At 44.4% G+C, this 14,174-nt stretch overlaps 1 protein-coding gene across 1 annotated transcript in view; it reads right to left on the reverse strand.

Annotated features, from left to right (window-relative positions):
- EOGT (EGF domain specific O-linked N-acetylglucosamine transferase) overlaps positions 1-8,827 on the reverse strand; it is a 36,685-nt gene extending 27,858 nt beyond the window's left edge. The window contains exons 1-6 of the mRNA XM_032324782.1: positions 8,728-8,827; positions 5,845-6,068; positions 4,640-4,740; positions 3,878-3,986; positions 1,016-1,110; positions 559-663 (exon numbers count right to left, since the gene is read on the reverse strand). Of these exons, the coding sequence (XP_032180673.1) occupies positions 559-663; positions 1,016-1,110; positions 3,878-3,986; positions 4,640-4,740; positions 5,845-6,068; positions 8,728-8,737 (644 nt within the window). The 5' untranslated portion in view covers positions 8,738-8,827. The remainder of the gene's footprint in view (positions 1-558; positions 664-1,015; positions 1,111-3,877; positions 3,987-4,639; positions 4,741-5,844; positions 6,069-8,727) is intronic.
- Between the last annotated feature and the right edge of the window lie 5,347 nt (positions 8,828-14,174).

The raw sequence follows: 14,174 nt of genomic DNA on the forward strand, positions 1-14,174 counted from the left end.
GAGAGGCAGGCAGAGAGAGAGGGGGAAGTAGGCTCCCTGCTGAGCAGAGAGCCCGATGCGGGGCTCGATCCCAGGACCCTGAGATCTGACCCAAGCCAAAGGCAGAGGGTTTAACCCACTGAGCCACCCAGGCACCCCACTTCCTCCTATTTTAAAATACACATTTAATTCAAATACAACTTATAGAGTCACTCTGTAGCTACCACTTCCTTGAAGCTCATGTCAAATTCTCCATAAATAAGTAAAATTTTCCATTCCAAAATCCCTTTCTGGGGTGCCTGGGTGGCTCGGTCGGTTGGGCGGCTGCCTTTGGCTCAGGTCATGATCCCAGCATCCCGGGATGGACTACCACATCAGGCTCCCCACTCAACAGAGAGCCTGCCCCTCCCTCCCCTCTGCCTGCAGCTCTGCCTACTTGTGCTCTCTCTGTATCTGTCAAATAAATAAAGTCTTTAAAAAAAAAAGAAAAGAAAAGAAAAGAAAAAACAAAATCCCTTCCAATGTGCCAGAAACAAAAGCAAATATTTTAGAAGCATGTTTAAAAAAAAATAATCTCACCAAGACTGCAGAGGGCTTTTGCGCTGACCTTGAGACGTCAACATTCGCGTGTCCAGTGCACAGTGTCCTCCGATTTCACCACTCTGGAGAAAATCTTCCTTAAATCTGGTGGGTGACCAAATATTAAGCTGAGTTTGAGAAATTTTATCACTATGTAAGCACATGGGATGTTAACTAAGGTGGCTTACCGATTTCCAAAATCAGTGTGTTGGAAGAATTTAACTCGATTATAAGGGAATGTTTCAAACATACACAAAAGGAGCAGAATGGTACAGAAACCCGAGGGACCCATAATCCAGCTTTGCAATGATCCACCTGCGGTCTGACTACATCTTGCATCCTCTACCCATTCTCCAACCTCATCGCCATTTTATTATGAAGCAAATCCAAGGTCTATCACTGGACCTGGAAATATTTCAGAATTTCTGTAAGGTTTAAACATCAACCACTTCCATACCTGTCATGGTTTCTCTTGATGTTTCTTAAATCAAGATAGAGATTGGCTGCTCTGCAGTACTGAAGGTAACGGGAACACACCAGACTTGAGTCATGCTGAATTGAGGTAGAAAAAAAAAAGAAAGAAAGAACTCTGGATACTAACATTTCAAGGACATTCTCAGACTTGCCAGGCAAGTTCACAATATGTACACCTTCAGGTTGAACCACACAATATGAGAACAGCTTCTTCTTTTTTTTTTTTTTTAATTTTTATTTAGGGGCACCTGGGTGGCTCAGTGGGTTAAGCCTCTGCCTTCGGCTCAGACTATGATCTCAGGGTCCTGGGATTGAGTCCCACATCGGGCTCTCTGCTCAGTAGGGAGCCTGCTTCCTCCTCTCTGTCTGTCTGTCTGTCTGTCTGCCTACTTGTGACCTCTCTCTCTGTCAAATTAAAAAAAAAAAAAGTTTAAAATTTTTATTTAAATCCAATTAGTTAACATAGACTGTATTATTACTTTTGGAGGTAGAGTTCAGTGATTCATCAGGAGAATAGCTTCTGAAAGTCTGCTTGTGTGGATGGGTTTTTCCCCTCTCCAGCAGACTCTGGTCAAGCCTAGTTTTGCCAGTGTGTATGCACACTTTTAGGTTACTACAAAGAACCTGCAAGTGTTCTATTTATATCATCTCAAACTTTAAGTCTTTTTGTGTGGTTCAGTTCAGTCTTCTTTAAAAAGAAAAAAAAAAAAAAAGCACTCAGAGGCATCACTAACCCCATAGCAATGTGGAAAAAGCATTTTTCAAAGCCAAGCCAAATGAAACAAAGAAGAATGCACACGTTAAGAGACATTAAAACAGACTGGAAGGGCACTTTGCCGATTTTAATAAGACATGCTGTCTCTAAACCATAAAGCTTCTGGGAGTCCCAGTCTCCACTGCAGTAAGAGGGCAATGTTTTTTAAATCACTGAAATAAAAGAGCTTAAGAGTCAACTACCAGAGCCTGCTTCTCTTTTTTCCAGTGTGCTTTGTGCCAAAATAGGGACAGTTTCAAAAACTTTTATCCGCTGTGGCTTTTATTTATAGATTTAAATGCCATTTTATTGTTTTCCCATAATTCCCAATGAACACAAGATCTTCACCTTTACCCACATGGGGTTTTGGAATCAGTCCTTGGTAAGGGATCAGGCTCTGACTGCACAAAATCTATGAAGGTAGATCTTGGCCAGGAAAGATTCTAAATACTGCCTTGGACAAAGTATGCAGGGTGGGGCTGTGGCTCTCCCCTTGCCCCTTCCACATCAACAGGTGGACTCCAGCCAGACTATGCAACACACACAAAAATACGTATGTAAGGGCACCCAGGAGCAGTATGGCTTAAAGCCACACCTCCCTCCTTCAGAGTTCATACAGCTCCCTATAATTGCTTCAAGTTCTATTATGTGATAGCTCCAAAAGCACTATATAGAGTGGGCGCCTGGGTGGCTCAGTCGGTCAAGCGGCTGCCTTTGACTCACGTCATGATCCCGAGGTCTTGGGATCAAGTCTTGCATTGGGCTCCCTGCTCATCAGAGAGCCGGCTTCTCTCTCTACCCATCTCCCCTGCTCATTTTCTCTCGCTCTGTCTCTCATAAAAATAAAATTAAAATACTTTTAAAAAAAGCACTATAGAGCATATATTCAGTTCCTTTTTTTATTTTTTAATTTATTTTTATTTATTTGTCAGAGAGCGAGAGAGAGCGAGAGAGCACAGGCAGACAGAGTAGCAGGCAGAGGAAGAAGCAGGCTCCCCGCTGAGCAAGGAGCCCAACACGGGACTCGATCCCAGGACACCAGGATCATGACCTGAGCCAAAGGCAGCCACTTAACCAACTGAGCCACCCAGGCATACCATATATTCAGTTTCTTAATCAAAGTGAATTAAGAAAAAAAATTGTTTTTCATTTGCTCGATTGCCTGGAGATAAGAGGCCCCCCCAAGACGTCAGAGACTGGACCAGGGTTCAAGAACACCGACTGATAAGATGCCTTAACAATAAGTGCTTACAACCCTAGGGACCTTTAAAAACTGGGACCAAGGTCCCACATTGAGCATTTTAGCAGAATGAGCATTTTTATAAGCTCAAATCTTCCCAGCCACAAGCTATGACAAGGGCATGGCTTGAAGGGGAAAGACACTGAAACACAGAAAGGCTGGGTGCTCTAAGAATCAGGTTTTGAACACTACAGTGTAGATGGAACCTGCTCTTCTCCTGACTGCCCAAAACTGGCTCTTGGCAACGGGCTTGGCTTACACACTGAGCACAATGCATTATGGTTGGAAGCCCACAGAAAAAGATCCGTATCCCAGTTCTACAGGGACAAGTCCACCGAGTAGCTGTGTGGTCCTGGAAAAGTCACTTCACGCTTCTGAGGACCTTGTTTTCCTCTGTGGTCAAGTGGTATCAGTACTACCTACCCTGTCCATCTGCTGCAGGGCTTGAAGAAATCAAGCTACCTAGCTGGAGGAAAGCTTTTTGCAAACTGTAAAGTCCTAAGTGAACACAGAGTGGTCTGGGGTCCACGGGTGGGGCGGGTGGGGGGGGTGGGTCGGTGATGTATCATTTGTCCTGAACTCTTTGTGAGGGAATTTGGGAAGATGCAGCTTATCAATTTCTCTTCTTTAGCATAATGTGGGGGAGGGGTGGAATTCTAAACCTAGTCATATTTCAACAGCCCCATAGTAGGATTATCTTGGTTATATGTGTGAAAATGATGAGCCGGTTTCCAAATGAAACAGAAGGACTTATTTTAGAAAGTTAAATAAAAGTCAAAGCCAACGAACACCTGAGTAAGGCTCCCTCTCCCGGAGCCATCTATCTTGTCTTTCCACGAGGAAACACCCACCGTTTCCTTAGGCTGGCAGAGCACAAGCAGTTCCTCTAGCCGTTCTCCTGCATATCCAAAGTCAGCCTGTTTCCAGAATATGTCCTGGGCAGATTCAAGGGTATCTGTCCTATTTGCAGTCAAAAAGATTCCGTGGAGAAAGAAAAAAAATAAAAAAAGATTCCACGATTTTTCTCTTTTTACCTTTTCTGAGCCTTGAGTTTCCTTTTTAAAGGTTAAATTGCCAGAAGTCTGTCATTAAGTTTTTTAACCATCATAATCTTCCTATAACTCCCTTGCTACAAGAAAATACCAAAATAAGTTATTCATAGACTTACTTTCTTATGCTAAAAATACACAACAGAAGTGTATGATGTTATGGTCATCTGGCACTGAAGAAAAGGAGAGAAAATGAGCTACTAGTTACTGTATTTTCTCTACTATGCTAACATTGCAGGTATTGGAAATATTAATTATATTTCACACTCTCTTCCAGAATCAAGAGGAAACCACCGAGTTATGTTTTTTGTATTTTGGGGGGGAAAATACTTTCTGGTGATCCACATTGTTTTCTCTCTCTGGCAGAGGAAATAACAGATATTCCTGTGCGGGGTGGCAGGAGGGTGAGGAGGTAAGTCAACTTGAACTCATGACTGTGTAAGCAAATTAATATCTAAAGGAATGAATATCTAAAACCAAAGAGTCCAGCTGGGAGGTGGAGCATCGGCAGACAGGACAAAGAAAGATGATTTAAAGAGGAGAGGAGTCCATCTAGAAGCTTACCATCCCATGTCGACATAGGTGCAGATAGGGTAGCCAAACCTGAACTCTGGTCTGCAGGATTTCTCATAACCCCAGCAGTATTTTAGATTTTCTAAGTGTTTCTAGAACACAAAATGTGTACATTTAGAATGGTCTCCCTTCTTCTGACATTTAGAAAGAACTCTTCAGGTTTTTCCATGAAGAAAACAAAATCTTCATAGAACTTTCATTCTCACATCTTATAATACAAATTCAAGAGATAAAAGGAATTAGAATAAATCCTAAGTATAAGAGTCTCCAAGTTCTCAACCACAACAATCCTTAATCATCACTCCCCCACACCGTGTCTGGGCCCCAGCGAAAAGCATGGGCTTCCCCTATACTACCAAAGAACACTTGAATTGGAATTTCCTGAAGGAGCTTAATGAAACTGCCTTTCTCAGGGAGCAAAGTGATCCTAAAATCAGTCCCTAAAGAGTCACATAAAATGAAATTTCTATGATCAAATAATCACCATGAAATTAAATGGATCAGCAAATTTACTCATCAATCATAAGCGGCAGAAATGCCACAAGACTTGGACACAGCCGTGGCTGTTGGCCGACACTGCTCTTCTGCGAGACCCAGGAGCAACACTTGTCTGACTCCTGGGTCTCCTTCCCCATATGCTTCCTGAACCAGCACCATGGGAAAGGAAGTTTCTCACAAGGCCCAGCTTTGATCTCTGAGACCTCGTGAGACGTCTTAATGGGCTCCAATTGGAGGCCTTCCCAACAACTCTAAAACAGAAGGAAAGCCAGAGTAACTCCCATAATTATGTGGAGACAGGGGCGGAGGTGTTATTACCAAAATTAAATGCTAAGAGACCCTCTCAAGGGCAGTTGAAGAAAAAAAAGAGGTGTGAAATTCTCTAGTTACTTTTAACAAGACATTCCTGGCCAGATAAAATCTAATTCCCTTTGTTTATAGAGTATACAAATAGTATTGGCTGACAGTGTGTTTCATGAGGGACTGAGATTTTAAATTTTAGTTGCGATTCAGATTTTAACTCTCAATCTTGCAAATGGGATATAATTTTAAGCAAAGTTTAGGCATTTGAAAGCACTAGACGAAATGCAAACAAAGTCTTACAGCTACCTTACAGAATGTTACCTCCAAGTTCAGGTCATAAAGCAGAGCCAAAATCCTTTTAAAAATAAGTAAGAGAAGAAAAAACGAATACCTACCTTATAAGGACAATATGAGTCTTTCTTACAGGCTGTGGCAATATGCCTATTATTGTGCAAAAAGAAGGGAATGTGCTCCTCGGGCAAGCGGATACTGGCATAGTCGAACAGAGGTTCGCCTGGAATGCCATCAGCCTTGGGAGGAGCCTCATCTTGGCCACTCAATGAAACACCATGAAGCAATATTCCAAGGACAAGCAGCTTTAACATAGCAACCGCCAAACCTAGAGATCATATTGAAAAGGTTTTTGTTAAGACATATCCTTTAAAAGTCAAAGGGATCAAGGGCTCAGTATAAGGACCACGGAACCTTGCTACATCACTGAACAGCACTCCTTTGTTCCACAAATATTTATCGTGCACCTGTTCTGCTCCAGGCACTGCGTTAAGAGACAGGTACACAGGGGGTGAACAAAACCAGGCCCTTGTTCTGATATAGCTTATACTCTTTCTCAAACTTTCTCACTAAAGGGCGAGAGAGCGAATATTTTTGGTTTTGGAGGCCGTACAATCTTAGCGACAACTACTCAACAGTGCCTTTGCCACGAAAACAGCCACAGCCCATCGTAAAGAACGGGGGAGGTTGCATTCTATTAAAACTTTATTTATAAAAATGGGGCAAAGGCCTTGATGTGACCCCAGTCGCATATCACTGATGCCAGAAATAAAGGAGGTAATATGACAGGCAATATAACACAGTGGTTCAGAACATGAACTCGGAAGCCAGGCCACCTGGGTTTGAATCTAGCTACAGTTTCTTGGCTGTATGATCTTGGCTGCATGAGCTGTTTAACCTCGCTGTGCTTCTGCTTTTCTAGCTGTAAATGGAAATAATAATAAACCTTTGTCGTAGGGCTATTGTGACTTAAATACTGGTAACATATTTAGAGGTACCTGGCATATTCAATGCTATATGAGCATTTACTGAGTACATGTTTAAACCCACGTGGGATGGTGGGGAAAGGACGAGGTTGTTAACTACTATTTGAGCTGAGACCTGAACGGTGAGGAGAAGGGAAATCATGCCAGGGAGAGGAAAGAAAAGACAGTGCAATAGCTCTGGGTAGATATGTATCTCCTGAATAAAAACTGATAATCATGGGGCACTGAGGGGTTGGGGGGGGGCTCTGTTCATTAAGTGCCTGTGTCTTGATCTCAGCTCAAGTCTTGATCTCAGGGTCATGAGTTCAAGCCCCCCGCTGGGCTCCATGGGCCGACTAAAAAACAAAAAACAAAACAAAAAACTAAATAAGTACAATTGTACATGGGTTCCTTCTACGTGCCAGGTACTGTTCTAAGTACAGAGGATGCGGCAGTGAACGTGCAGCCTAAAACTCCTTTCCCTCGTAAAGCTCACCTTCTAGTGAGTGTAATAACATTGGTAATAACTATGTAATAACTATATAATAACATTGTAATAACTATGATAACAGTAATGACAACTCAGAGCACTTGGAGACAGTGCCATTGATCTATCCCCATCCTGCCTTAGCAATGTGAAAGAGATCATAACCATCACGGACCTTACTGCATGTCTAATTCACCCCATAAGGATTAAATTTTGTGGACTAGAATTCTCCTATGTATCCCAGACAAGAATTGTGCCATTCTCGGTTCACTTTAGTAGTATTATTTTGCTCTAGGGAAAAAAAAAAAAAAGGTGTTCTTCCCACCGAAGGAGAGGACCGTATCCCACATGAGCTACTCCCCAGCAAGATCTGCAGTCACTGGGGCATGTTGGAAAAACCAGCTTTCAGAATCAGCCTTCACCGACTATGTCTAACGAAGATGGGGACTTCAGAAATAAACTGCTATGTTTAACCCAGCCCAAAGTCCCAAGGCCAAGGCTTCATAACCAAGAGTGTGGACACTGAAAAGGAATTCTGTTCCCCTCCGGAGTGGTAAATATCATGGCTTCTCTTCTTCATGGCTCCGAAGAGTATATTGTTATCTGTTGGAAAGGTGATCTGAATTCATACTTCAGTTAGGACTCTCACCCAACAGTGAGTTGATGGTGATCTTACAAAATTTAAAAATAGTCATTAATAGTAATAGTGTCTTAATGGAAACATTTACTTCTTTAATTATCAGAACCACACAGAAGCTGTTGTGATGCTTCAGGTATCTGAACTCTGCCAGAAATGAAACACAGTACCTTAAAAGGATGCCAAAGCAGACTTTATCATTCAGGTGATATTTTTGGATTAAAGGAAATATTAAGAGAGAAAAAAATTTAATGAGATAACCCCTGAGCACAAGACCTGGCACTTAGTGAGACATTCTGTAAGCAAAAGGCCTGACTCATAGTGTGCTTTCTTTTCCCTGGTGAATAGCAGACTTCGAAAAGCAAAGTTACAGATGCCACTCCCCACACTCACTTAAACTAGATTCTAATGGTACGCAGAAGGTTACAGTCCATCAACCGCTACAGGCCAAAGGGACACTCTGTGGATAAAACCTTCCTAGAGGGGAGCACCTGGGTGGCTCAGTGGGTTAAAGCCTCTGCCTTGGGCTCAGGTCAGGATCTCAGGGTGCTGGGATCGAGCCCCCCATCGGACTCTTTGCCAGATGGAACAACGTTCCTAATTCTCATCCTATTAATCCTACTCACTGAACCATACGCTAGTTGAGCCTTCCTCTTTACTCCTCCAGCCGGACCATCCATCCAACAGGCAGGCTGGCCTATTTTCTTGACTCATTCTTTCCAGTAATAAAGTCATTGCTATGACTAAGTCCTGACCTTCAGTTCTTCAAGTCCACTGTCCTTGACTGAGCTCTCGCTGAAACTAAACCCACGGATCCACGGAGAAGGAGTAACACTTCAGTCATGGGAAAAATCTGAAATCTCCGACCAGAAACCAGGCTTTTGCAAAGGGCACGTACCTGCTTGCATAAGCTAGAAGGGGGTAGCTGCTGGAGCATGAAAGCACAGCCCCGGGGCCTGGCAGAAAGCCGGTTCGGGTGCGCAGTCCTCTTGCAAGGCACCCCCAGGGATGGGTGGGTGCGCTTCTCCAGCAGAAGGAAGCTGGAGCTCGGCGCTGCTTTCCCTTCAGCACAAAGCAACCTGCTCCTTCCCCTTCTGGAGTCCCTCCCCGGATTTCCTCAGGCCTAAAAGGTGGAGGAGGGAAAGGGGAAAAAATGGGAGAGTCTGAAAGAGGATGAGAGCCCGAGGCTGACGGGGACCACAGTGGGTGAGATGGGGCAGGGCTCCGTGCCTCAGATCTTGGGAAGTTTAAAGAAGATAGTGGACAAATGAAAAGTTGAACGCGTTCGGAGACCCACAAGGACTCCCAAACGCTCGCCCGCGCGGGGGCCACGGGTCTCACGGTAGGCTGAGGCAGGGGGTCCGAAAGGGCTTGGCTGTCTGAGATGCCGAGGGGAGGTCCACCAGCTGGGTGGTCAGAACCTCAGTCGGGGACGCGGGGCGGCGGGGGAGGCGGCGGCGGCGACAGCGCTCCGGCAGCCACCCCGCCGAGCTCGGGGTCTTCACCCCAGGCGCCCGCGGGGCTGCGCCGGGGTCGTGAGGTCCCCGCACGTCGCCCAGCACCCTGCGCCCGCCCACCTCCACCCAGTCCCCCGGCGCCGGGGAGGAGCCGGGGGGAGCGGCTTCGCCCCGGTCTGGCACACCGACCCACGCGGCGCGGGACGGGGAGAAGGGCATCCTTCCCCGCGGTCGGCGGGCTCCCGGGAGCCCCGCGCGCCGCCGCAGGCAGCGCGAAGGGGCCGAGCGCCCCCCTCCCCGGCCCGCAGGCGGTGGAAGGCGCGGCGGAGTCCGCGGAGAGGCTGCAGCCCGCGGGGAAGGCGCGCCGGGAGCCCCGGCGGGAGAGGCGCGCGCAGCCGGGCGGCCGCGGCAGGGCGGCGGCGGAGGGCTCCGCGGATCCCCCAGCGAGTCCCACCTGGAGCCGGGAGAGCCGGGGCTGCGGAGGAGGAGAAGGAGGAGACAGCCGCCGCTCCAGAGCACCGAGGCGTCATAACCGGCTGCTGCCGCTCACCGGAAACCTCGGGCGCGGGAGCCGGGCCAGGGGGCGCCAGGGAGCCGCCGGGACTCCGAGGCGGCCTGCGCCGGGAGGCGGGCCCGAGCCCGGCAGAGGGGTTGGCCCGGGGCAGGGGCAGGAGCGGGGCTCGGCGCGCGCGGCCGGACGCGGGGCGGCGGGGAGGGGCGGGGCTCCGTCCGCTCCAGGGCGCGCTCGCCCGCCGGCAGGCAGTGCGGGAGCCACAGGGCGGGCCGCCGGGGCAGAGCCGGGGAGGGACGCGGGCTCACCGCGCTGGCCTGGGCCACTGCGGCGGCGGGGCGGGGATAAGGCGCTTAGAGGACGCGAGGACACCTGACTCTGCTTCCCATCTTCATTCTGACTGCGTCGCTCTGACGCGGACGGTTACCGTTTTCTTAAGCAGGACAGAAGTTGCCGCCCTAACTTTCCGATGTGGGGCGCAAACGCAGTCGGCAGCCCTTTGGGGCAGGGGGCGGTCGGGGTGGGGAGGCTGAATGCTTTTAAAATATTTTTTTAAGATGCTGTCAAGTGTTACAAATTCCATTAGTGATCTGCTAAATAATGTTATCTGGATTTTTGTTTTTTCAAATAACAATACTGCAAGGGGCACATACGGTATTTGACATGTCCCAGGCATAATTCTAAAGCACTTGACAGTATTAACTCGTTTACTCTTCATGTGTGAGACTGCCTCTCAGGGACGACTGCTCCATTATGTCATACTTTGCCTGCCCTGTACCAACAAGGGCAATAGTTTTAAAGGCGCTTTCTCGGCTTACTTGTAACCATACTATTTTTGTCACCTACAGGAAATGTAGCTTTCCTGTTAGTCGGTTCAAAATGAACTGCAGTCATTTAAAATACATTTTTGTCACAGAGTGGTGATTTGTATTTATGTTTTAAACCTAATACATGAGAAACGTTTCTAAGAAGAGGTCAGTCTCATTGCAAGCACAACAAACCAATTAAACTGGTGTGACATACACGTGGTACTATTTTAAATGGCTTAATAGTAAGGTGCAGTCCTTCAGGCTCAGAGGAAACGCGACAGACCTTTAAGAACGTCAGATCCAGTTCTAACATATTGCAGCAGCCAGATGCAACACAGATTTTCCACCCAAAATACCAATCTTAAAATTTTAAGTTTCTTCAAACTGACATTTTAAAAAACGCAAATATCCTTTATTGGGGAGGCTAATTGAATAAACTGGTATATCCACACAATGTAGAACTAAGCAGGCACCAAAAAAAAAAAAAAAAAAAGAACTGAGAAATATGTCTATACGCTGCAGGGTTTATTTTTGAGAGGGTAAAGAATGTGTAATATGGTATTATTCACCTAGAAAGGGGGATATATACATGCTATTTTACAAATAGAATAACATTTAAAATGATTACCTATGAGGGAAGGAGGGAATATGTGTATAGAGACAAGGAAGATAACTTTTCTGTGTGTACATTATATAGAAGTGGCTTTAGAATCATGTAAATATTTTACATTGTAAGACAAAATTTTTTAAAAGTAATCCTTAAAAATTGAAAATAAAATGAAATTTTATTTGGAAAATGCTATCCAGTAATGGCATATACCACCACGAAGGAACTATTCCAGGTGACTTTGAAACAATTAGCACGTCCTGGTGGATGTACCCTCAAGACTAAAAGAATTTTTTAAAAATCACAAACGGTTTCCAGGAACCAAACTGAAAGTGGGAATATTGGTTGGAATACATCGAATAGGAATAATTAAGATGGTATCTTTGAAGCTAAAATTTTGGCATGTGGTATAGAGGTAAGTCTGATGAGGTTATATAAAAATCCTATAGTTAATTAATTTGAAGGTAATAATATACATTAACATATTTTATTGTTAAAAATGGATCTTTCCAACATCCATTGAAAAGGCCTAGAAATAACCAACCTTGTAACAACAAGCACCTTTTGTGCCCAGACTATGATCTGCAAACATTTCCCATTAAAAGGAACATGGGTTCCATTGAAAAGTGGATCATCTTAGGGACACCTGGGTGGCTCAGTTGGTTAAATGGCTGCCTTCCACTCAGGTCATGATCCCAGGGTCCTAGGATAGAGTTCCCCATCTGGCTCCCTGCTCATCTGGGAGTCTGTTTCTCCCTCTGTCCACTCTGCCTGCTTGTGCTCTCTCTCTGACAAATACATAAATAAAATCTTTTAAAAAAGAAAAAAAAAATGTATCGTCTTAGATATCGGGCATGTAATGTACAAGCAGAAGCTGAAAAATCTTACATGAGGAATCAGGGAAGCAATCAAAGATTATGAGGGCTGTATCAGAAGGACTCAGGAACCAATCTGAAAAGGCTTCCTATGGCCAAAGATAGGATAATTTAAAGGCTCAGCATTTGCCTGAGGCTCAGGTCATGATTCCAGGGTCCTGGGATTGAGCCCTGCATCAGGCTTCCTGCTTAGAGGGAGGCCTGCTTCTCCCTCTCCCACTCCCCCTGTTTATGATTCCCTCTCTCACTGTGTGTCTGTCAAATAAATAAAATCTTAAAAAAAAAAAAAAAAAGATAACTGTAATGGATTGAAGCACACATATACTTAAATCTTATATTCAAAAAGACCCAACCAATCAACCAGATGCACAAACCAAAACCTCACTGTTCGTCTCTGACCACAAAGGGAACCAATGTGGCAAAGGACCCCACTCTAAATGTGAAAAAAACAAAAACAAAAACAAGAAAACTGGTAAATAAGAAAACCATTCAAGCGTATTTATCCCATCTTTCCTCTATGAACCATGATGCAACACCCAAATAGTTGATGAGGTACTTTTTACAAAAACATTCCATCCTTAAATATGATAATCAAGTCTTATGTCTGCAATTTTCTTCAAAATAGTGTGGATTGAGATGAAGCACAAGTGGACTATAAATCAAACAAAATGGGCCGTGAACCGTTGAACACTGTTGAAGAGTTTATGTTAATGGGGACACGGAGATTCATAATCTTCTCTCTTGTACAAGTTTGAAATTTTGTATAACCATTTCTATAGTGCATTACAATCTTACTGAATGTGTTTTAAGCTCTTTGCACATATATTGACATTTGGAGAGCTCACAGTACTATCAGAATATAGCTTATTGGTTATCTGATATATCCAACTGCTTAAAATATGATTCAATGGTTCTGAAGTATTAAGCAAATAATTTTTTTAAGATTTTATTTATTTAATTGACAGAGACATAGGAACACAACCAGGTGGAGTGGGAGAGGGAGAAGCAGGCTTCCCACTGAGCAGGCAGCTCGATGAGGGGCTCGACCCCAGGAGCCCAGGATCATGACCCAAGCTGAAGGCAGCCACTTAACTGAGCCACCCAGGCGCCCCAGCAAATAAATTTTGACAAAAGTTGACCTTACACTGCAGTTGATCTATACATTTATGGTTTCACAGAAAAGGAGTAAGAGAGTCAGCACTGCACAGTTAATGGTTCAGAACATGTTCTCTGGAGCCTAACCGCACAAATTAGAATCTCATCTTTGCCACTTACTTACCATATGACCTTAAGCAACTAAACCATTCTTCATTTTAAAAATGGAGATGGTAATAGTATCGACTTTAAAACACCGATTTGAACAGAGTGCAAGTATACAATCCCTTTTCCAAAATCTTTGGGACCATATGTGTTCCTGAATTTTTTAATATACAATAGGGTATGCACACAGTTTACTACTTAACACCCTGGATGTGCCCTGGGTCAACACCCCATAATCTCACACAATATTTCTGCAACAAAGTACATGAATATTCACACTGAGTGAAATAAAGCTTCTAAATAGCCCCATGTCAGTAAAGGTTAGGCTTTACCACCAAAGCAGATTTGATAGCAAACTTATAAAGATACTCCCTATCAGCTTTCAGAGCTTTCTGGACTTCAGAACAGTGGATAAGGGATTATGATCCCATTTAAATGAATTTATTCCACAGTAACAAAGCAAGCACTGTGTTTCCTATAATCCACATGACCAGAGATTTTTGAACAATGTATTTTTAAAAATTAAGATTGTAATTTCTAGAGACAAATGGGCATGGCATTGTTTAAAACTGAAAAGGAACACCTTTATCTGTCCATCACTACCTATAAAAGCAACAGTAGAGTTTAGAGTTTACTATTAAGCAAACAGCAACTGCTCTTATTACCCCTTAGCTTAGTATTATTTGAAGATTTTAAAATTACATTTACCTTACTTAGGAGCAGGGCAAATGGAGAATAAATTCCGGACAGCACCAACAAAAAATTCCCTGTACTGCAATTATGGACTACTAAAGTATTTTGGGTTTTTTGTTTTGAGAAGCATTTA

This window comes from Mustela erminea, chromosome 1 (assembly GCF_009829155.1).
Source record: "Mustela erminea isolate mMusErm1 chromosome 1, mMusErm1.Pri, whole genome shotgun sequence".
NCBI lineage: Eukaryota > Metazoa > Chordata > Mammalia > Carnivora > Mustelidae > Mustela > Mustela erminea.